Consider the following 25,471-nt stretch of genomic DNA (forward strand, 5'->3'; position numbering starts at 1 on the left):
TGTAGTAGTTCGGGTTAATGTACAAAATATGTATATATTGAAACAATAACCTTTATGTGTGAAAATTATAACTATATGCAATACACGTACAAAATGTTGCAGTTTATATGCTGTCAAATGTCTGTACTTTCTCACCTCTGACCTGAGCACAGCGTCCAGTTGCTGTTCCTCAAGCCTCACAGGTAGTCGAATACTTGATGTTTCCAATACCCGTTCTGTGTCTGCAACTCACTCCCTGCCTTCCAAGTCTTGCTTCGCATTCTTGCAAGGTAGCCATCATGCAAAGCAATGTTTGATGAACATGTCTCGGGAAACGATGATGGCTTGCATGAACACCTCATCCCTTTGACAACAAGGTTATCTGTCCAATCTGCAGGGTCCCACCCATGGGCCTTCTTCCTCATTCTCCCCTACCTCCTAAAATTCTTGTTCCTCCTCCTGGTGCTCCTCATCCAAAAAGAGGCCCCCTCACTCTCCTCCGGCTTCAGTGCCAGGCTCCTTTGTTGGCCAAGTTATGAAAATACAGTATCCTACAATCAATCTGATATCCTGGAAGGTAAGTACTAGAGCAGCCCAAAGGCTTATTCAATTTGAGTCCTTGTATGAAGGGGACTTTCGTTGTTCTTCCCTGGAATATCCCTTATCCCCAAGTATTAATCCATGTACTTCTGGGGTTGGTCGGAACATTCTTAGCAGCTCTGATTCCCGTAAAATAAAGGGCCATGACAACTGCTTGGGGGAACAGGTGCAGACATATAGGAACCTCTTGCGGTGGTCACAGAGTGGCTGCACATTCAGAGTGGCAGCTCTTTCAGTTAATGTAATGGTCTACATTCTGTATGGGAACCTTATCACAATATGCACCTGGTGAAAGTCAGTTATGGTGGCAAACCCTGTTGCCCTGTGTGTCAGAGATGCTGCGTTGGTTTCGAAAGAGATTAACTGGGCCACCCTGGTGAAAAGGACATTGGCCACTGCATGGATGCACCTGTGTGCTCCTGACTGTGGCATGCTACACAGGTCAGCTGCAAAGCCTTGGAATGGACCACTGGCAAAACAAATTAAGGGCCAAGGTGAGCTTCAATGCCAGTGGCAGTGTATGCCTCTGGCATCCCTTTGGCTTCAGGCCTTCTTGAAAAAGGGCGCAAAGCTCAGCCACAGCCTCTCGGGATAGACGCAACCACCTCCTGCATTGTCTCTCACCCATGTCCAAGTGGGCATGTTCCTGGAGACTCCCTTCAAAGCCTCCTTAGGTGGGCAGTGTCTTTGTTCCATAGAACCATTGAAAAGTTACAGCACAGAAAGAGGCCATTCAGTCCATCATGTCTGCACCAGTTGAAAACCGAGCTGCCCATTCTAACCCCACCTTCCAGCACCCGATCTTTAGCCTTGCAGGTTATAGCACTTCAGGTGCAGATCCAGGTACCTTTTAAAGGAGTTGAGAGTTTCTGCCTCATCCACCAATCCAGGTAGCGAATTCCAGATACTTAGAAGCTTTTCCTAATATCCCCTCTAATCCTACTGCCAATCACCTTAAATCTATGCCCCTTGGCAAATGACCTTTCAGCTAGGGGAAACAGGTCTTTCCTATCTACTCTATCTAGGCACCTCATAATTTTGCACACCTCAATCAAATCACCCTTCAGCCTTCTCTGTTCTAAGGAAAACAACCATAGCCTGCCCAATTTTTCCTCATAGCTGTAATTTTCAAGTCCTGTCGACATTCCTGTAACTCTATTCTGTACTCTCCCCAGAGCAATTACGTCCTTCCTGTAATGTGTCCTGACCAGGACTGTGCTCAAAATTCCATTTGCGGCCTAACCAGCATTTTACACAGTTTCAGCATTGCAACCCTGCTTTTGTATTCTATACCTCATCCAATAAAGGAAAGCATTCCATATGCCTTCTTGAGCACCTTATCTACCTGTCTTGCCACCTTCAGGCACATGTGGACATGCACTTCAAGGTCTCACACTTCCTCTACCCGTCTCAATATCCTCTTGTTTATCGTGTATTCTCTTGGCTTTTTTTGCCCTCCCAAAATGTATTACCTCAATTATCCGGATTAAATTCCACTTGCCACTTTTCTGCCCACCCAACCAAACCATTGATATCATTTTTGGGTCCACAGCTATCCCCTTCATTATCAACAACACAGCCGATTTTTGTGTCATCTGCAAATTTCCCAATCACGCCTTCCACATTTAAGTCCAAATCATTAATATATACTACAAGCAGCAAGAGACCCAACACTGGGCCCTGTGGAACGCCACTGGAAACCACTTTCCATTTGAGAAAATATCCATCAATTATTACCCTTTGTTTCCTGTCACTGAGCCAATTTTGGATCCAACTCGCCACGTTCCCATGTATTCCATGGGCTTTTACTTTTCTGACCAGCCTGCCAAGTGGGACCTTGTCAAATGCCTTATTAAAATCCACGCAGACCACATCAACTGCACTATACATATCAGTCCTCCCTGTTACCTCCGCAAAAAATTCAATTAAGTTAGTAAGACACGACTTTCCCTGAACAAAACCATGCTGACCATCCCTGACTAATCCTTGCCTTTCCAAAAGTGACAATTAACCTGGCCCACAAAATTGATTCTAACAATCTGCCCACCACCGAAGTCAGATTGAACAGCCTATAATTATTTGGCCTTTCCTTCACATCCTTTTTAAACAATGGCACAATGTTTGCATACCTCCAATCCTCTGGTATCTTGCCTATATCTAATGAGGATTGAAAAATGATCCTCCGGGCATCTTTTATTTCTTATAATAAAAGCAAAAAACTGCGGATGCTGGAAATCCGAAACAAAAACAAAAATACCTCGAAAAACTCAGCAGCTCTGGCAGCATCTGAGGAGAGGAGCACAGTTACCATTTCGAATCCGAATGACCCTTCAACAGAACTAAGTAAAAATAGAAGAGAGGTGAAATATAAGCTGGTTTAAGGGAGGTGGGACAAGTAGAGCTGGATAGAGGGCCAGTGATAGGTGGAGATAACCAGAAGATGTCACAGACAAAAGGACAAAGAGGTGTTGAAGGTGGTGATATTATCTAAGGAATGTGCTAATTAAGAGTAGAAAGCAGGACAAGCAAGGTACAGATAGCCCTAGTGGGGGTGGGGTGGGGGAAGGGATCAAAATAGGCTAAAAGGTAGAGATAAAACAATGGATGGAAATACATTTAAAAATAATGGAAATAGGTGGGAAAAGAAAAATCTATATAAATTATTGGGAAAAAAAAGGGGGTGAAATCAGAAAGAGGGTGGGGATGGAGGAGAGAGTTCATGATCTAAAATTGTTGAACTCAATATTCAGTCCGGAAGGCTGTAAAGTGCCTAGTCGGAAGGTGAGGTACTGTTCCTCCAGTTTGCGTTGAGCTTCACATGAACAATACAGCAAGCCAAGGACGGGCATGTGGTCATGAGAGCAGGGTGGAGTGTTGAAATGGCAAGCGACAGGGAGGTCTGGGTCATGCTTGCGGACAGACCGACGGTGTTCTGCAAAGCGGTCATCCAGTCTGCGTTTGGTCTCTCCGCATTGGGAGCAACGAATGCAGTAGACTAAATTGAGGGAAGTGCAAGTGAAATGCTACTTCACCTGAAAGGAGTGTTTGGGCCCTTGGACGGTGAGGAGAGGAGAAGTAAAGGGGCAGGTGTTGCATCTTCTGCGGTTGCATGGGAAGGTGCCGTGGGAGGGGGTTGAGGTGTAGGGTGTGATGGAGGAGTGGACTAGGGTGTCCCGGAGGGAACAATCCTTGCGGAATGCCGCCGGGGCTTGTGAAGGGAAGATGTGTTTGGTGGTGGCATCATGCTGCAGTTGGCAGAAATGGCGGAGGATGATCCTTAGAATGCGGAGCTGGTGGGGTGATAAGTGAAGCCAAGGTGGACCCTATCATGTTTTTGGGAGAGAGAAGAAGGTGTGAGGGCAGATGCACAGGAGATGGGCCGGACACGGTTGAGGGCCCTGTCAATGACCGTGGGTGGAAAACCTCGTTAAGGAAGCAGGAAGGCATGTCAAAGGAACTGTTTTTCAAAGTGGCATCATCAGAACAGATGCAATGGAGACGAAGGAACTGAGAAAATGGGATGGAGTCCTTACAGGAAGCAGGGTGTGAGGAGCAGTAGTCGAGGTAGCTGTGGGAGTCGGTAGGCTTGTAATGAATATTGTTGGACAGTCTGTCACCAGAAATTGAGACAGAGAGGTCAAGGAAGGGAAGGGAAGTATCAGAGATGGACCATGTGAAAATGATGGAGGGGTGGAAATTGGAAGCAAAATTAATAAATTTTTCCAGGTCCAGAAAGGATTTTTCCCAATAAGTTATATAGATTTTTCTTTTCCCACCTACTTCCATTATTTTTAAATGTATTTCCATCCATTGTTTTATCTCTACCTTTTAGCCTATTTCGATCCCTTCCCCCCACTCCACCCCCACTAGGGCTATCTGTACCTAACCAGGCCTTTGCTTGCTTGTCCGGCTTTCTACCCTTAATTAGCACATTCCTCAGATAATATCACCACCTTTAACACCTCTTTGTCCTTTTGTCTGTGACAGCTTTTGGTTTTCTCCACCTGTCACTGGCCCTCTATCCAGCTCAAAAACAGAAATACCTGGAAAAACTTAGCAGGTCTGGCAGCATCGGCGGAGAAGAACAAAGTTGACGTTTCGAGTCCTCATGACCCTTCAACAGATGCTGCCAGACCTGCTGAGTTTTTCCAGGTATTTTTGTTTTTATCTTTTATTTCTTCCCTGGCTTCCTTTAACAGCCTGGGATACAACCCATCCAGCCCTGGTGATTTATCTGCTTCAAGGATGTCAATCCCTCCAGCACTGCTTCTCTCATTATGCTTATTGTATCTAATATTTCACACTCCTCATTAAATAGAACGTTTACATCATCACGCTCTTTTGTGAAGAGAGATGAAGTACACATTAAGAAACCTGCCCACATCTTGTGCATCAATGCATATGTTACCTTGTACATCCCTGATGTGCCCTACCCTTTTCTTAGTTATCCTCTTAATGTATTGATAAAGCATCTTTGGGTTTTCTTTGATTTTACCTGTCAATACTTTTTCACATACTCTCTTTGCTTTCCTGATTTCCTTTTTTATTTCACCATTGTATTTTCTATACTCCGACAGGCTTTCTAACCTTTTTTTTGTGACTGTCATAAGTTTTCTTTTTCTGCTTTATCTTGGCCTGTATGCTTCTAGATAACAGGGGGCTCCAGATTTGACAGTACCACTCTTTTTCTTTGTGGAGACATGTCTACACTGTGCCAGTAGAATCTTGTTTCTGCAATGCCTGCCACTGGTGTATCATTGATTTCCCTCCAAGTAGATGTAACCAGTCCACTTTCACCAGGTCACCTCTCAGCTTCATAAAATTTGTCTTTCCCCAATTTAGAACTTTTACTCCTGTTCTCTCTTTATCCTTTTCCGTAATTATGCTAAATCTAACCATATTATGGTCACCATCTCCAAACTGGTCACGCACTGTAACTTCATTCACTTGCCCAGCTTCATTTCCTAAGACTAAATCAAAACAGAGCTAGAATTGTGTCCCCACTCATTGGGTTGTTATGTGCTAGCTAAAGAAGTTCTTTTGAATGCAGTTCAAGAATTTTGTGCACTCTGTGCCCTTCACACTTTGTATCCCAGTTGATATTAGAGTAGTTGAAGTCCCCAACTATTATTGCCCCATTGTTTTTGCACTCAGACATTTACTCAAATATTTGCACTCTCCCTTTCACTATATGGGCATCCATAGCGCACTCCTAGTAGTCTGGCTGCCCCTTTTTATTTCTGAGCTCAACCTGTAAGGCCTCATTTGATGGATCATTTAATATATCATCCCTCCTCACAACTGTAATTGATTCTTTAATCAATGATGCTACATCCCCACCTTTTTTAGCTCCCTCTCTATTCTGCCTGAAAACCCTATATCCAGGGATGTGGAGCTGCCATTTTTACCCCTTTTTAAGACATGTTTCCAATATAGCAATGATATCATGCAGTCATGCGTCTTATCTGTGCCCTTAGCTCATCAGCTTTATTTGCTATACTCCTTGCAATTAAATAAATCTTTTAACAAATTGCCAAATTCTTTGGCTGTAAACCTTCTAACCTTTGCTTCTTGTCTTTCAGAGTCACTCATTCATTTTCCATCTCCCACTCCCTACTCTGATTATGTCCTAGCGGAATCTGCCCTCAGGTTCCACCCAACCTAAGCTCCCTCTAAGCTGCGCGTCTTTTTATCAAGTGCCATGCCGGATTTCCATTGGTGCCTGATCCTGATTGATGTGCAACAAGTGACTGGCCGGCAGCTTGCCCAATAGCAGTGCAGGGGAGGAGGTAGCTGGTGGAGAAAAGAAGCCAGCATTTGAGGAGTTTGACTCAGTGCGAACTGTTGAGTAGTGTCTGAGGAACCATAAGTTCTGTGAGCGCAAATATTTGTTTCTGAGGAGCAACTTCAGGTTTGACTAATGTTATCCCAACAGAAATGTGACTGCTCACATTGACTGGTAAGGATCCAATGGGAGCTGGAACACAAGGGTTTATGGAATCAACTATACTTGGGAGAGATGGCAAATGGGATGGCTCGAAGAGAAGCCACGGGTTGGGAGAGGCAGCAGGCAGGAAGGTCAGTGAGTTAGTGAGCAGGAGAGAAGTGATAAGTCAGGAGAGACAGTGAGCTGGAGGGAAGAAGCGGCAAACAGGGGTTAAGTTAAGAGTTCATAAGAGATAGTTATAGTATAAGGGTCTGGCACATGTAGAATTAATGTGGGACTGAGTACAGTACCACCCACACAGTGATGTAAGAGAGCATTTGACCCAGACCCAAGGTCAGTCTGGTGTTGGACAGAGCCGTCTGTACCAGCAAGCATGGAGGCAGCTCCTAGCTTATACCCTTTAATGTATATTTGTAAACAGGTCTAAGAGTCAATAAAGATGTACAGTTAACCTATGTATGACTATGAAGACTTCTTGAAACCTACTGAACAAGAACCAACACCCTGAAACATTAATAAGAGGATCTATGGATCAGTTAGGTTCAAGCAGCCAATAGGTTTTGAATATAAAAATTACAGGTCAGAAAATTAACCCACCCTTTTATTTCATGTTTTCTTAGGGAAAGTGATTTGCATTCAGCACATTTCGTTTAACAAGCCAAAAACATCAGGATGGCTGGCCATCCTAGTTTGAAAATGCCCGATCTCGTCTGACCTCTGAAGCTAAGCAGACTCAGGCCTGGTAGCAGGCCTGGTTAGAACTTGGATGGGAGACTGCCTGGGAATATAGATGCAGTAGGCTTAGCTTCCCTGGTGTTGTAGTGGTTAGGATTTAGCATTCTCACCACCGTGACCTGGGTTCAATTCCCAGTCAGGGAATGGAGGTTTACTGATCTTGTGAAATTATTAAAACAAGTGTACTTCACTGGCTGTAAAATGTTGGAGAAGGAAACAGTTAACAATCAAGGAGTTTAAATGGTAATTATTAGTTAACAAGCTAAGTACCTACTTGGTGTGTATAAAAGGAGAAAACAGGTGAGACAAGTTCTTGGGGTAGAGTTTTATACACTGTGGCTCAGTGGGTAGCACTCTTGGAATCACAAGGTACTGTGTTTAAGTCCCACTCCAAGGCTTGAGCACAGAAATTAAGGATGATGTTACAGTTCCATGATCCATGCTGCACTGTCGAAGGTGCCATCTGAAAGCTCTCGAGCGTGCAGTGAAAATGACGAAGGGAACATTGTCATTTGATAAGAGACGGAACAAGACCTTTGCCAGCAATGTGGGGCTAAAGCATTTCCCCTGCAGAAATCGACCTGCGGTAAATGTGCTTACCCTGCCAAGAGAAAGAGGAAGGATAACTGGAGTGTTAAGGCCAAAAGGAGAAACAGAACTGGTACAGGCCACATGAGGCACCTGAAGGTGGTGTATCACCGATTATGGGATTCATTCCGCGAAGGGACCATCCTGAAGTCCAGAAGTTCCACAATGGCTTTGTCCAGCACTGCACAAACTACCAATGTACCTACACAACAAATAAAGCTTTGGTTCAGAAAGTTTAAAAAAAAACGTTTGAAGGAGTCAGTCTTGGTCCCTGTCTTTATTGTCAAGCAGCCATTGGAACTTAGTATAAAACGGCTTGGGGCATCCTGACGCAGTGAAAGGCACTATGTAAATGTAAGCTCTTTCTTTTATATTGTCTGAGTTTCTGGAAGCGCTCATACCATCAAAATGCTTCAGTAGATTGTTAACTGTTGAGCTAATTAGTAATAAAAATAAAAAATGCTAGAAATACTCAGTAGGTCAGCAGGATCTGTGGAAAGAAACAGCATTTACTTTTCAGGTCAATGACCCTTCATCAGAACAGAATATAGATAAAAACGTAAGAACTCTTAAGCCAGTGGAATGAGAATGGGCAGAAAGAACAAAAGGGAAGTTCTGTGGCAGGGTGGAGGGCAGGAGAGATTAAGTAACAATAGATTTCATGGTGAAAAAGCCAAGGAGAACGGTAATGGGTCACAAACAAACAATGTGCCCAGCTGAGGCATGAATGGCTATATAGCAGCCATCTTAATGCAAAAGGAGGGATAAAGAAACAAAGTGCAACACCTGCCCCTTTACTTCCCCCCTCCTCACCATCCAAGGGCCCAAACACTCCTTTCAAGTGAAGCAGCACTTCACTTGCACTTTCCTCAATTTAGTCTACTGCATTCACTGCTCCCAATGCAGTCTCCTCTACATTGGAGACACCAAACGCAGACTGGGTGACCGCTTTGTGCAACACCTTCGGGCTGTCCGCAAGCATGACCCAGACCTTCCTGTCACTTGCCATTTCAACACACCACCCTGCTCTCATGCCCACATGTCTGTCCTTGGCCTGCTGCAATGTTCCAATGAAGCGCAACGCAAACTGTAGAAACTTCATCTTCCAATTGGGCACTTTACAGTCTTCCGGACTTAACATTGAGTTCAACAACTTCAGATCATGAACTCTCTCCTCCATCCTCACCAACTTTTTTGATCCCCTTTTTTCTAATAATAATTTTTATATATATTTTTTTTTCTTTTCTCACCTTTTTTTCCCACCTATTTCTATTATTTTTTTAAAATTTATTTCCATCCATTGTTTTATCTCCACCTTTTAGCTTATTTCAATCCCTACCCCTCACCGCAACCCCACTAGGGCCTTCTGTCACTTGCTCATCCTGCTTTCTACTCTTAATGTCACCATTAGCACATCCATTAGCTAATATCACCACCTTTTGTTTATGACATCTCCCCTTTACCTCCACTGGCTCTCTATCCAGCTCCACCAGTCCCACCCCCCCTTGAACAGTTTATATTTCACCACATTTCTATTTCTCTTTAGTTCTGATGAAGAGTCATGTGGATTCGAAACATTAACTCTGTCTTCCTCTCCACAGATGCTATCAGGCCTGCTGAGTTTTTCCAGCAATTTTTGTTTTTGTTTCAGATTTCCAGCATCCGCAGTATTTTGCTTTTGTCTTAAGTTTATAGGTTTCTTGTCTCTACTGGTGATGTAATCCACACATTATACTGATATTACTGCACATAACAAAATTCATTCTGCACATGGATGGAAAAGTTACAGAAGGAACATTGCTCCCAACCATGGTCCTGTCCATGTGGCACACAAAGCACTTCAGGCTGCTGCTGCTGCATCTGTGCTTCTATGCATTGGAGTCAAGTTTGAGGTCTATTGTTATGTTATCAGAGCCTTATCAACTAATGGTATTGTCTGGCGCACTGACCTCTACCTCGCGGAGGCTGAGCGTCAACTCGCAGACACTTCCCCCTACCTCTCCCTGGACCATGACCCCACCAATGAACATCAAGCCATTGTTTCCAGGACTGTCACTGACATCATCTCCTCTGGGGATCTCCCTCCCACAGCTTCCAACCTGATAGTCGCCCAACCTCGGACGGCCCGCTTCTATCTCCTACCCAAAATCCACAAACAGAACTGCCCTGGTAGACCGATCGTCTCAGCTTGCTCCTGCCCCACAGAACTCATTTCTCGTTACCTTGACTCCCTTCTCTCTCCCCTTGTCCAGTCCCTTCCCACCTACATCCGTGATTCCTCTGACACCTTACGTCACATCAACAATTTCCAGTTCCCTGGCTCCAACCGCTTCCTCTTCACCATGGACGTCCAATCCCTCTACACCTCCATCCCCCACCAGGATGGTCTGAGGGCCCTTAGCTCCTTCCTCAAACAGAGGCCCAAACAATCCCCATCCACCACTACTCTCCTCCGTCTGGCTGAACTTGTTCTCACGCTGAACAATTTCTCCTTCAACTCCTCTCACTTCCTCCAAATAAAAGGTATGGCTATGGGTACCCGCATGGGCCCCAGCTATGCCTGTCTCTTTATGGGGTATGTGGAACATTCCTTGTTCCAGTCCTACTCCAGCCCCCTTCCACAACTCTTTCTCCGATACATCGATGATTACATCGGTGCCGCTTCATGCTCTCGTCGGGACTTGGAAAAATTTATTAATTTTGCTTCCAATTTCCACCCCTCCATCATCTTCACGTGGTCCATCTCTGACACTTCCCTTCCCTTCCTTGACCTCTCTGTCTCAATCTCTGGTGACAGACTGTCCACCAATATCCATTACAAACCCACTGACTCCCACAGCTATCTCGATTACAGCTCCTCACACCCCGCTTCCTGTAAGGACTCCATCCCATTCTCTCAGTTCCTTCGCCTCCGTCGCATCTGTTCCGATGATGCTACCTTCAAAAACAGTTCCTCTGACATGTCCTCCTTCTTCTTTAACTGAGGTTTTCCACCCACGGTCGTTGACAGGGCCCTCAACCGTGTCCGGCCCATCTCCCGCGCATCCGCTCTCACGCCTTCTCCTCCCTCCCAGAAACATGATAGGGTCCCCCTTGTCCTCACTTATCACCCCACCAGCCTCCGCATTCAAAGGATCATCCTCCGCCATTTCCGCCAACTCCAGCATGATGCCACCACCAAACACATCTTCCCTTCACCCCCCTTATCGGCATTCCGTAGGGATCGCTCCCTCCGGGACACCCTGGTCCACTCACCCCCTACTTCTCAACCCCCTCCTATGGCACCACCCCATGCCCACGCAAAAGATGCAACACCTGCCCCTTCACTTCCTCTCTCCTCACCGTCCAAGGACCCAAACACTCCTTTCAAGTGGAGCAGCATTTCATTTGCATTTCCCCCAACTTAGTCTACTGCATTCGTTGCTCCCAATGTGGACTCCTCTACATTGGAGAGACCAAACGTAAACTGGGCGACCGCTTTGCAGAACACCTGCGGTCTGTCCGCAAGAATGACCCAAACCTCCCTGTCGCTTGCCATTTTAACACTCCATCCTGCTCTCTTGCCCACATGTCTGTCCTTGGCTTGCTGCATTGTTCCAGTGAAGCCCAACGCAAACTGGAGGAACAACACCTCATCTTCCGACTAGGCACTTCACAGCCATCCGGACTGAATACTGAATTCAACAACTTTAGGTGGTGAGCTCCCTCCCCCATCCCCACCCCCTTTCTGTTTCCCTCTTCCTTTTCTTTTTTTTCCAATAAATTATATAGATTTTCCTTTTCCCACCTATTTCCATTATAAAAAGAGAAAAAGAAAAAAAAAATTATTTATTTATTTATTTTTTTACATCTTTTATGCTCTCCCCACCCCCACTAGAGCTATACCTTGAGTGCCCTACCATCCATTCTTAATCAGCACATTCATTTAGATAATATCACCAACTTTAACACCTATGTGTTCTTTTGTACTATTGTTGTTGACATCTTTTGATGATCTGCTTCTATCACTGCTTGTTTGTCCCTAAAACCACACCCCCACTCCACCTCTCTCTCTCTCTCCGCCCCCCACACACACACCTTAAACCAGCTTATATTTCAACTCTTTCTTGGACTCGAACTCAAGTTCTGTCGAAGGGTCATGAGGACTCGAAACGTCAACTCTTTTCTTCTCCGCCGATGCTGCCAGACCTGCTGAGTTTTTCCAGGTAATTCTGTTTTTGTTTTTGTAATGGTATTCCCTTGCTTTTCTCTCACTGGAGATATTGAAGATGGGTTACAGTGCTGAATATGACAGCCAAACAGAGCGGGGAGTGAGACTAAGTGTTCCTTCTCCGACTATTTTTTCCTCCTCAGCTTCCTCACCCCTGTTGCATATAATCATTACCTGATAGCATAAACTGGACCTACTTTTAGCTGTCCATCTATAGGTAGCTGGCATGTGTGTGAACCAGTACATTACATTAGGGACTACAATTCATAATGTGCTTCATTGGCTGAACAATGCTTTGAGTCATCCTGAAATCATACTATATAAAACCAAGTCTTTCATACTTAGATGTCACCATTTTCCCCTTCCCGACTGAGATAGAGAGCTCATGAGGTGAGGAACAACAGTTGTACAACTTCACTCTAGGATGCATCATTTAGGGATTTTTGAGAATTGCCTTAATAAGATTGCAGCTATCAATAAAATATTAACTTCAGCAGACTAAAGCAAAAACTTTGCTTCACAGAGTGCCATGAATCTCTCCAAACCAACAACTGACTCCCGAATGAGCTTGTTTTCTTACCAAAGCAAGCTTCAGAAATAGGCTTTTGTACAATTCCTTCAGACTCTAGAGATGGACTCTTCCAATCACAATTGATACTTGGCCCACTCAATGGGTTCACATCACCACCAAAGCCAAGCAATGTTTACAAAGCTCCTGAAAGAAAAGCAACCTCACTGTATGCCAGATATTTGTTGTCTTTTGTCCATAAGGAACAATGTGCCCTTCAACTCATGCTATTGTGGAATTATTCCTCATTCCCTCAAAATATATGATTAATTTGAAAATAATCCAAGAAAACCAAAATTCTCCTGGTTTACCAGCAACCATAGGTGAAAACACCTCCCTCTGAACAGGAATTGGATAATAATCTCTGCATGATTTGGTTCCTACAGCAGTCAGTGTGGCAGATTAACTTGATCTGAGACTATACATTTGGAGGTCACCTCAATTGTACAGAATAGAATACAATATTAAACAGGCAGTTAGACACATAGCTTTCATTTCTGAAGTTTAATACTTAAAAATATGTGCTTACAACACAGATGATATGAGTACATATACAATTCTGGGATCACACTTTAGGAAGGATGACAAGGCCTCGAGGTTTACCAGGATGATACCAGGGATGAGGGACTTCAGTTTTAAGAGATTGTAAATTTTTTTTTAAGAGCAGAGGAGGTTATTCAAAGAAGTATTCAAGATTATGGGATTTTGATGGAGCAAGAGGGAGGTACATTTTTTTCTGGCAGGAGGCTCACCAACCAGACGTCATAGATTTAAAATAATTAGCAAAAGAACAAGTGGAAATAGAGACAATTTTTTTTTTCAATGGAGGGTTGTTAAGATATACAATAAAAGCGTGGTGGATCAGATTTCATACTAACTTTTAAAAGACAACTGTGCATGTACTTAGAAGAGGACTAACTTGTTGGGTTATGGGGAAAAAAGCTGGGGTGTGGAACTAAAATTGTAGAGCTCTTTCAAAGAGCCAACACAGGGACAATGGGCCCAAATGCCCCCCTTTGATGCTCTAAAACTCTGACTCTAAAAACTGGTTGATTCTACGCCATTACCTCACTATGATTCTGGAGATTGTTAGTTGACAATGCTTATGAACACATGCCATTCAGACCTGGCTCCCCACTGACAGCCAACATTTAGAGTTGCCTTCAAAATAATCCGAGACGATCTCATGGGATGGATAGTTCTTCCTATTTCTTTGCTGGACAGAGTGAGTGTTTTAAAAGAAACTGCTTTTGAATACTCCCAGACCGGCTCTGTTACAACTTCTAAATCAGGTCGTTTGAACAAGTTAATATTGAATGGTAGGGAGCATCAGTGGAGAAAGAAGCAGAGTTAACATTTTAGGTTGATCATCTTTCAACAGAATCGTAGAAACTCCTGTTCTATGACAGATCTTCAACCCTAAATGTTAACTCTGCTTCTCTCTCCACGGATGTTGCCTGATCTGAGTATTTCATACAAACATACAAAATAGGAGTAGAAGTAGGCCAATCGGCCCCTCGAGCCTGCTCCACCGTTCAAAAAGATCATGGCTGATCTGCGTTTCAAATTCCACATTCCCATCTACCTCTGATAACCTTTAATTCCCTTGCCTAACAAGAAGGTATCAATCCCTGCCTTACAAATATGCAATGACCCCATCTCCACCGCCTTTGGGAGCAGTGTTCCAAAGCTGCACAACCCTCAGAAAAAGTTTCTCCTCATCCCTGTCCTAAAAGCACAACCCCTAATTTTAAAATAGTGCCCCCAAGTTCTAGGCTCACCCACAAGAGGAAAGACCCCTTCCACATCCACGTTGTCAATACCATTCAGGATCTTACATACTTCAATCAAATCACCCCTCATTCTTCTAAACTCCAGTGAAAACAAGCCCAGTCTGTCTAATCTTCCCTCATATGACAACCTGCTCATTGTAGGTGTCAATCTAGTAAACCTCCTCTGAACTGCCTCCAACACATTTACATCCTTCCTTAAACAAGCAGACCAAACCTGCACACAGTATTTGAGATGTGGTCTCACCAATGCCATGTATAACTTAAGTATTATATCCTTACTTAAGTTCAATTCCTCTTGTAATAAAGGATACCATTCAATTAGCCTTCTTAATTACCTGCTGTACCTGCGTGCTAACATTTTGTGACTCATGCACTAGAACAGCTAGATCCCTCTGCACCTCAGAATTCTGCAGCAATTCTCAATTTAGTAATGCTCTGCTTTTTTATTCTTCCTGCCAAAGTGAACAGTTTCACATTTTCCTACATTATAGTCCACCTTGCCCACTCACTCAAAAATCTATGTCCTTCTGCAACCTCCTTATATCCTCTTCATAACATACTTTCTGACCTATCTTGTGCCTTCTGCAAATTTAGCTACCATGCCTTCACTCCCCTCACCCAAATCATTGATATAAATTGTAAAAAGTTGAGGCCCCAGCACAGACCCTGTCATATCCTGCCAATCAGAAAGGCCCATTGATGCATACTCTGTTTTCTGCCAGCCAGCCAGCCAATCTTCTAACCAGGCTAATATGTTACCCACTACGCTATGAGCTTTCATTTTCCTCAATAACCCTTGATGTGGCGCCTTATCAAATGCCTTCTGGAAAACCAAGTAAAGCACATCTCAAGGCTCCCCTTATCCACAGCACATGTTACTCCTTCGAAGAACTCCAATAAATTGGTTAAACATGATTTCCCGTTTACAAAACCATACTGACTCTTCCCAATTACCTTGAGTTTAAATACCCAGCTATAATCTCCTTAGTCATCGATTCTAACACCTTCCCCACGACAGACATCAAATTAACTGGCCCATAGGTTCCTGTTTTCCGCCTCCCCCTGTTCTTGAATACAGGGGGTACATTTGCTACTTTTCAGCCTGATGGAACCTTTCCAGAATCTAGCGAGTTTTGGAAAATTAACACCAACGCATTAACTACCTCATTAGCCACCTCTTTTAAGACCCAAGGATGAAGACCCAGAGACTTGTCAGCCCACAGCTCCACCAATTGCTTAATATTGCTTCCCTAGTGATTGTGGGGGAGGCGATGGCGTAGTGGTATTGCCGCTGGACTAGTAATCCAGAGACCCAGGGTAATGCTTTAAGGACCCGGGTTCAAATCCAACCATGGTAGATGGTGTAGAGTTCAATAAAAATCTGGAATTAAAAGTCGAATGATGACCATGAAACCACTGCCGATTATTATAAAAACCTATCTGGTTCACCAATGCTGTTTAGGGAAGGAAACAAGCGATGTGGTTGACTCTGAAATGGCCTAGCAAGCCACTCAGCAATATCAAACCGTCACAAAAAAGGAATGCAACCAGAAGGACAACCTGGCATCGACCGAGGCACGGGAAACGACAACAGCAAACTCAGCCCTTCACCCTGCCGGTCCCAAAATTGGGAGTGCTGTCTCACAGACTAGTCAAGTAACATAGTCATATCTTACAGATAATGTCCCAGACACCGCCATCAACACCGTGGTATGTCCTATCTGACCAACAGGACAGACCCGGCAGAGGTGGCGACACAATGGTATACTGTCGGAAGGGAGCTGTCCTGGGAGTCCTCAAGATCGACTCTGGACCCCATGATGTCTCATGGCATCAAGTCAAACATGGGAACCTCCTGCTGATTAACAAGTACCACCCTCCCTCAGCTGATGAATCAATGGTCCTCCATGCTGAACACCACTTGAGGAAGCACTGAGGCCGGGAAGGGTGCAGAATGTACTCTGGGTGGGGGACTTCAAAGTCCTTCACCAAGAGTGGTTCGGGTAGCACCACTACTGACCGAGCTGGCCAAGTCCTAAATGACATAGATGCTAGTCTGGGTCTGCAGCATGTGGCAAGAGGGAATAACATACTTGACCTCATCCTCACCAACCTGCCTGCCACATGTGCATCTGTCCATGACAGAATTGGTAAGAGTGACCACCGCCCACATTGATACCACCCTCCATTGTGTTGTGTGGCACTACCACTGTGCTAAATGGGATAGATTTCAAACAGATCTAGCAACTCAAGACTGGGCATCCATGAGGCACTGTGGCAGAATTGTACTCAAACACAATCTGTAACCTCATGGCCCGGCATATCCCCCACTCCACCATTACTGATCAGCAAGGGGATCAATCCTGGTTCAATGAAGGGTGCAGAAGGACATGCCAGGGACAGCGCCAGGCATACCAAAAAAATGAATAGTCAACCTGGTGAAGCTAATAACATAGGACTACTTGTATGCCAAACAGCATAAGCAGCAAGTGATAGACAGGGCTAAGCGATGCCATAACCAACGGATCAGATCTAAGCTCTGCAGTCCTGCCATGTCCAGTCGTAAATGGTGGTGGACAACAAACAACTCACTGCAGGACGGTTCCACAAATAACCCCATCCTCAATGATGGAGAAGCCCAGTACATCAGTGCAAAAGACAAGGCTGAAGCAGTTACAACAATCTTGAGTTAGAAGTGCCAACTCCATCTTGGCCTCCTCTGGAGGTCCCCAGCATCACAGATGCCAGTCTTCATCCAATTTGATTCACTCCACGTGATATCAAGAAACAGCTGAAGGCGCTGGATACTGCAAAGGGTATGAGCCCTGACAATATTCCGGCAATAGTACAGCAGACTTGTGCTCCAGAACTTGACGCATCCCTAGCCAAGCTGTTCCAGTACAGCTACAACACTGGCATCTACCCAGCTATGTGGAAAATTGCCCAGGTATGTCCTGTATACAAAAAGCAGGACAAATCCAACCCGGCCAATTACCGCCCCATCAGTCTACTCTCCATCATCAGTAAAGTAATGGAATAGGTCATCAACAGTGCTATCGAGCGGCACTTGCTTAGCAATAACCTGCTCACTGATGCCCAGTTTGGGTTCCATCAGAGTCACTCAGCTCCTGGCCTCATTACAGCCTTGGTTCAAACATGGACAAAACAGCTGAACTCCCGAGGTGAGGTGAGAGTGACTGCCCTTAACATCAAGGCAGCATCTGACCAAATGTTGCATCAAGGAGCCCTAACAAAATTAAAATCAATGGGAATCAGGGGGAAAACTCACCACTGGCTGCAGTCATACCAAACACAAAGGAAGATGGTTGTTGGGGGTCAGTCATCTCAGCTCCAGGACATCACTGCAGGGGTTCCTCAGGGTAGTATCCTCAGCTGCTTCATCAATGACCTCCCTTCCATCATAAGGTCAGAAGTGAGGATGTTTGCTGATGATTGCACAACGTTCAGCACCATTCGCGACTCATCAGATGCTGAAGCAGTACATGGCCAAATCCAGCAAGACCTACGCAATATCCAGACATGGGCTGACAAGTACCAAGTAACACTGAAGCCACACAAGGGTCAGGCAATGACCATCTCCAACAAAAGAGTCCAACCATCGCGCCTTGATGTTCAATGGCATTACCATTACTAAATCCTCCACTTATCAGCATCCTGGGCAATACCATTGACCAGAAACTGAACTGGACTCGCCATATAAAAATGGGCTACAAGAGCAGGTCAGAGGCTAGGAATCCTGTGACGAGTAACTCACTGACTCCCTAAAACCTGTCCACCATCTACAAGGCATAAAGTCAGGAGTATGATGGGATACACCCCACTTGCCTGGATGAGTGCAGCTCCATCAACACTTAAGAAGCTTAACACCATCCAGGACAAAGCAGCCCCCTTGATTGGCACCCCTTACACAAACATTCATTCTCTCCACCTGTCACGAAACTACCTTATTTTTCTTAATATTATTGTGGGTGTATGTGTGGTTGTGTGTGTGGCTGATTTAATTGAATTAAGAGTCAGACAGACTGCAAGGTTGAACTCATCAAACGAGTTAGTTGTAAAAAGGGTATTTGAAATGCTAATGAGTGAACTAGGGTAAAAGTCTCAGCAGGTAGGGCATGAATGAAATTTGCACTCTAGGATGAGTAGAGAGTTGTTGGATTTTCAAGGAAACATGATAAAGTTTTACAACTGACAGGATAAATAGGGCAAGGTTACTACATTTATTTTTTCTCAAAAAGACCACAGTGACAACATAAAAGATTTTTATAGTATGAGGAAAGTAAATTCCAAAGGCATATGAAAACAATGGGATTTACAGATTAAAGAGGGAGAAATATATTTAAAGAAGGATGGAAGGTTTATCAGGGCTGACCATATAAGATCTAAAAATTACACCACGTGAAACAGAATTGGGGAAACAGCCTCTAGCCACTTTGCAGAAGTCTGCTGCTCCACTAACCAAAGTTGTGTTAAAAAAAGTCATTAGAATTCCAATGTCAAGTGGGTGCTGTGGTAACCTTGCTGGATTGCCTCTCTTAATTTAAGATCTATTTTGGACTGTTGCTTTAAAGGGGGTGTGTAATTGGGAGCCATGTTAATTAGGAATTTTGGGATTTGTTATAATGTTGAGTAACATTGTAACTATAATCTTATCTATGTGTTTTAATTCTTTTCTTTTGCTAATAAATGTTTTAATTTAATTTTTAAAATCGCTAAAGATGTTACTGGACTCATTACTTCTGAATTCAATGCACAAACCTCGTAATTAATACAAATTTCAAAACAGTTGCAGTAGTGTGACCTTGTGGATTTGGTTAGCCAGGAAAATGCCACCTGCTGTATCATACCACCATCACTGATGCACAGGTGCACTGCAGGAGCTTACCAAGCCTCCTCAGGCAGGACCTTCCAAACCCACAACCGCTACCATCTAGAAAAAAAAAGGGCAACAGACACATAGGAACACCACCACCTGGAGTTCCCCTCCAAGCCACTTACCATCCTGATTTGGAAATATATCGCTGTTCCTTCACTGTCGCTGTGTCAAAATCTTGGAACTCCTTCCCTAACAGCATTGTGGGTGTACCTACAAGACATGGACTGCAGCAGTTCAAAAAGGCAGCTCATCACCACCTTAAAGGCAATTCAGGATGGGCAATAAATGATGGCCTAGTCAGCGATGCCCACATCCCATGAATGAATTCTTGAAAAGTATTTCAAAAGATTTCAAATACTTTCAAAATTAGTTTGCTGTTACAGATCATTCAATTTAGAATCCTGCAGCAGACATACCATCCTCAGGCCAAACCTCATAAATCTCACTGTCCAAAGTTTCAATCACTGCTTCCAGATGAAACAACGATTTAATAATACTCATTTCAGTTCAGTATACAGTTTTCGCTGTCTCAAAATGCAGTCTCTTCTACACTGAGCAGGCCAAATACAGATCGAGTGACCATTTTGCAGAACACTTCCATTCAGTTCACAAGCTTGACCCCAAGCTTTCAGCTGTCTGTCATTTAACTCTACTCTACACGAAACTCTGGGTTCTCAGTCTTCTATACTGTCCCAGTGAAGGTCAGTGTAAGCACAGACAACCAGCAGCTTGTCTTTCGATTAGGCACTTTACAGCCTTCCAGACTCAACACTGAACGCAATAATTTCAGATCATAATCTCTGCCTCCAGCTTGTATTTTTTGGATGGTAGCTTAGGTGATGATTTTGCTTTCCCCATTTAAACCTCCTCTAGACACAATGCTTTGCTTCTTTACTCGTCCCATTGCCATGATCTTTTGCTCTGCATCATGATCTCGTTTCTCATTTATTCTCTTCTCCCTTGGTGTTCTTTCTTCCTCACCCATTTCTCTGTCTTGCTTAAAAACGGTTACGTCCCTAAGTGGTCCCCAGTTGAGACAAAGGCTCATCAACTTGAAGCGTCAATTGTTTCTCTCTCCACTGATGCTGTCAGGCCTGCCGAGTACTCCCAGCATTTTCTGTTTTTATCTTATGGATGATGTGAAGAGCTCCAAATAGAATATGGCACTTACTCCACTTCTGAAACTTGCAATTATCGAGTGTTAATGGGGCCAGATACGCAAGTAGATTGAAAATGTAATTGGGCTTGTAATTCAACTGATCACAATATGTCTGCTTGCCACCCCAACCAAGGTGCTAGTTGACCTGTTGACAGAGTAAGTTTTTGGGATTCAGTTTATATGGAGCTAATTAACAATGGCAAGCAGCAAGGCCCATTAGAACCACATGGACCAGCAAAAGGTGCTTTGGCGAGAATTAGGTATTCTTTGACAGCTGCCATAAGAATTTCAGAATGTATGGTCCCCTTTCTCATAATTAATAGAAACAAGAACCGAACCGAAACAGATGATCTTCCTTTCAGTGAAATGATTAATGATACAAGGTGCATTCCAGTTAAAATTCAGGTGGGGTGGTAGTATATTGGTATATTTTCTCATGGATATAACATCTAGATTTTTTTTAAAAACTTGTGACCATCATGCGGAAAGGTAATAAATACTTGAATAAAACTCACTACCACAGACTGAAAAGTTAAATTACGTTGCAACATTGCAGGCTGATTATAGATCAAAACCAAAATGAAAATCGGAAAGGCATGAGTTTAAATGATTGATCTTTATCTCAGAGGTTATAAGATCTTGTTAAATATTGCCAGTATTTATTGCTCTTATTTCATATTTCTATTTTTTAAAATTTTGAGCCCAAAGGTTGCAGATATAAACACGCTTCTATCCTAAATGTACACTTTGCTCGGATTGCAATGTTCAGGTACATAATGTGAATTCAATGATTTCCTTATTGGTCTCCTTTACAGTGACTTAATCATACACAAATTCCATTTTATATTCAGGGATATTTTTTGACAGCAGTCACTTCATTCCACAATTCACCCCTCCCTTTCCTTCCTGTAATAGTGCCTTTCACATAATAAAAGGTGCTTTAAGTATAAGTGGTTTTAGAATGCCCAAGCTGCCAGCACTGTTATGCAGTAAACTGGAGGCACAGTCTGTACGTTTCTGAATTTTTGGTGAGTAAATATGGGTAAAACAGGATTTAAAATCCCATAGACATCTAAGGTTATCTGACCAAACTTATGTTGAACAAGTCTAAACTTTAACTTGATACTGAGATTTTTTTATTTTTCTGCATTGGTGCTGGCTGAACTGCCATTCAAGTCAGTAGTGTTTCCCTACAAAAGACACCTTTGCCAGTCCTTATAAGTTTGAAATGAGACTGTAAACAACCCTTCAAATTTAAGCTTAGCTAACAATAACTCAAACACTTCAGTGCTGACCTGGCCCCCTCTGCCAATTTTTGTGACCAACTCTATGGTAGAAAATCAATTTCACAAGAACAAGTCAGAATCTTTCATAGAAGTGAGAGGAGTGCAGCTGCACAATCATTGCAGGAAGGCTAACCTGCAGAACAGCTAATTGGCATTGGCTCACCAGTGTTTCCATTAATCAATTAAATTCCCCATCTCTTTATCCCAAAAGCAACAACAAATATTTAGACTAAAACAACAGGTGGGAGCTAACTGGAAACATTAATCTATAAAGCCCAATTTACATTCAATCAATGCCTTAATAAGCAAACACATGCAGAGCACAAAGACTCAGGTGACAATTTTACAACACATATGCAATATTTAGCACCAAACATAAGTAAAACAGAAAATGTTAAGTAAAATTAAAGCCCTGGTAGATATTTCCCTCCCATAAATCAAAATTTTTTATTTAAAACTTCTTATACTAGAGGGATTTTTGGCTTTCAAAGTTATTAAATGATCCATTCAGAAATCTGAGAGGTCAATAGCTCAATTTTTGTAATAAAACCTATATAGTAATTGTCAAAAGTATATGAACATAATTGTGCATTAATTAATAGTTTCAAGATTGTTACAGTGCTGTGTCTGTTCGACTCCCCTCCAGCAATAAAATCATACCATGCTTAGAGAATGGCCTGACTAGAGTGGTTAATTAAAAATCTGCATTCTATTGTTCTGGATCATTAAAATTACATGTTGACAGTTTTGATCAATTCTGGAATTTGAACCTGTCAAAACTTTGAACATGAAGAATCTCATCTTAATCACAACAATGATGTATTAGTCTCCAAAACTAGAGTGTGTTTTTAAAGCAGAAATCCTCTACAGTTTCTAATGCAGCAAATCAAGGTTACATGCAAAGGCACAAGATGCTGCAAATATTTCCTAATTGCTAAACAAAACTGATTCTTGCTTCATTTTTTTTAATTGGAAGTGCTTTAGCAAGTTTGCTCTTCTTTAACACTTCCTCAGCTACATAATCTGCAGCCTACAGACAAGCGGACCTGAATATTTCCTACACCCAGACCAGCCCAACAGCCAGGCGGTGGGTGGGCACCAGGGCCTGCCCAAGCTTGATTCTGGCCTTGAGCCACAGTGAAGATTAGGAACTGAGTGGAAAAAAGTTGTAATATTAATAAATGTAAAAGTTCTTGCAGTTTACAGACTCCATATTTACTACTAAGGCATCACAACTGAAGATCTTACCCTTGGTTCTGTATCCTCCTCATCATCCTCATCTGGGTTGAAAGCTTCTGCACAAACTGTTAGGGAACGAAAAACAAAATAGGAATCAACAAAAACATAGCTTTCAAGCACACATTCTAAATGTAGTACTCCCAGAGTTAAAACTCAAATAGAGGCAAAATTAGTGCAATGGAATAAAGTCTAAAATATAAGCAAAGCCATTTTAGTTAATGTTAACAGGACTTCAATGATGAGATTTACTTCTCTTTGTTCCACTGCTTCCTCCATTTTTACAACAGTGGGGCTTATTATTTAAAACCACTATTGACTACTCTGGCAATAAAAAAAACATTTGAGATGGACAAGGTCTTTGAAAGGTTAATTTTAAGTTTTGCATGGAGGTAATAGCAGAAAGGCAAAATACGCCCCACAAATACTACTTCTAACATCAACGGTTCAATATTTTGGGAGTGATTTGACTAACAATGGGTTAAGTCACTTGTCCATTCAACTTCATGGATTGGAGGCTCAAACTAAAACCCAGGCTGGTGGGATAGAAGATTTCTTTCCACAATGAAATGAGTTTGCAGAGGCTCTGTCCAGTTTCCAGTGGACTTGAATCCAAAAACTCTTTGGCCTGAATTGTACCATTGACAGACACTCTCAATCGGTGGGCCAGGGAGCAGTTGGGAAACGGACCTCTGACCGCGAGTTCATGCTGGCTGGCCAATTAACGGTCAGCCAGCATGAAACACACGCTGAAAAGCTCAGCGCTGCTGGGGTGGAGGCGGGAAATGATGCTTCCGACGGCCTGGAGGAGCACTGCGAGAAAGTTCCCTGAAGGCAGACAACTGTCTCAGTGAGCTGCAGATCTGAAAATCTTAAAATAAAACTTTAAAAATCAGGCAAAAAAAATGTCCATGCATCACAATCAGGCACCTGAAAATATACCTGATAAAAATGCTGTCCACAGATTTGTATTTTCTTTATATTACATAATGGAAATCTCATCCCATCCTTGGATGAGGTTTGATGAAAAATATAACGGCTGCATAGCCAATTCGCCCCTCCGCCAACCGTAATGTTGGACGGGCCGCAAAAAAATTGGAGTCAACTGCACCGTTAATGAGCTTAATTGCAGTCTTAATTGTCAGCGGGCGCGCTTCCAACTTTTACGCACGCCAAATGAAATATCTTGCAAGTGCACGATGACGTCGGGACACTCACCCGACGTCTTCTCGCGCGATTTTGTGCCCGCCCACGGGACGTAAAATTCAGCCCTTTGTTCCAACTAGATTTGTGCTGAAATTGGGTAGTCTTGCTTAAAGTCGCAAAGGGTGGATTGGTGCAGGAAACTGAACTGTGGGTGGACAAGTGAAAAATGGGTAAGGGGATAATTAAGATGTTCCATTCCCAAGAAGAATTAAATTATCCAATTTACTTATAGTACATGTGTTATCACTAACAGTAGAGCTTATTGCTCTCTCATTCATAATGGAATGTCTACCTGTCCATGGCAAGTAGAACATATCTTAATTCACAGTCACTAGCTCACTACTGCTAGACTAGATTTCAGCTTTCCCATTCTCCAAAATAAAAATCATTCTTGGTGTTTAATGAACATTTTCCATTACCTACTTTGAAGTTCCATTTTTAAAAAATGTTATTCCTTATTCCATTATTTGGAGGATGCTAACAATGGCCTCCTCCTAAGTGACTATTTTTTTTCTATGCTTGTAATGCCTTAATCTGAACTATAACCTAATTTTTCTGGCACCAGAGACTACTGTGACACTATGACACAGAAAATATAAATCCGAGCTTGTGGCAGAGATTACGTATATGTGAGAGAGAAACAGAAATCACTCACATAATTGAAAGTGAGCATACAGGTGACAGAAAATCAAGAGTGAGCTCCTATTTACAACCACTTGTGACATTAGGCACCAAAGTACTGGGTGCAAGTGTGTAAGCTGTTACAAGCAATTGCTTTGCAAATAACAGAAAAAAGTTTTATGCTAAGTTTATAGCCACAACATATGTAGAATAACTTTTATTCTTCACGACTAGTTATTGTAGAGGTAGGGAATAGATTCTATTGTTCTACTGATTTCTGCCTTATAATGGGTTTAATTTTGATTTTGCTCCCACAGACAATGGTTTTTCTGAGTTCTCCTACTTCTTTTGAGGTAAATTATAAAATGTAATGCAGAAAATATGCAACATACTTAAGGGATACTCGATTACTGGCTCTCAAAATGCAGTCAGTAGAGATTTTTCAGCAGGTTTGTGAAATAATATGAAAGCACTTACTGAGCAGAGCCAACCTTATGGATGGGTGACTGGAGGTGGGCTTAGTGAAAGCTGGGAAACAGGAGCTGAGGGCAGCTGCCATGTGCACAGCAGAGAGCAAGTTGGTTTTCTCACTGTTGAGGGCAGCACTCATGGAAGAATGATGAGTAAGAAGATTGCTACATCTATA

The 25,471-nt window shown here is 43.0% G+C and overlaps 1 protein-coding gene and 1 pseudogene across 3 annotated transcripts in view; one reads left to right on the top strand and one right to left on the bottom strand.

Moving 5' to 3' along the window:
• prkar2aa (protein kinase, cAMP-dependent, regulatory, type II, alpha A) overlaps nt 1-25,471 on the bottom strand; it is a 331,945-nt gene that overhangs the window by 112,739 nt on the left and 193,735 nt on the right. For all 3 annotated transcript variants that reach the window (XM_041191726.1, XM_041191724.1, XM_041191723.1), the window contains one exon: nt 23,011-23,066. In XM_041191726.1, the coding sequence (XP_041047660.1) occupies nt 23,011-23,066 (56 nt within the window). The remainder of the gene's footprint in view (nt 1-23,010; nt 23,067-25,471) is intronic.
• On the top strand, nt 7,752-8,179 carry LOC121279711 (annotated as a pseudogene).

This window comes from Carcharodon carcharias, chromosome 7 (genome assembly GCF_017639515.1).
Source record: "Carcharodon carcharias isolate sCarCar2 chromosome 7, sCarCar2.pri, whole genome shotgun sequence".
Lineage (NCBI taxonomy): Eukaryota > Metazoa > Chordata > Chondrichthyes > Lamniformes > Lamnidae > Carcharodon > Carcharodon carcharias.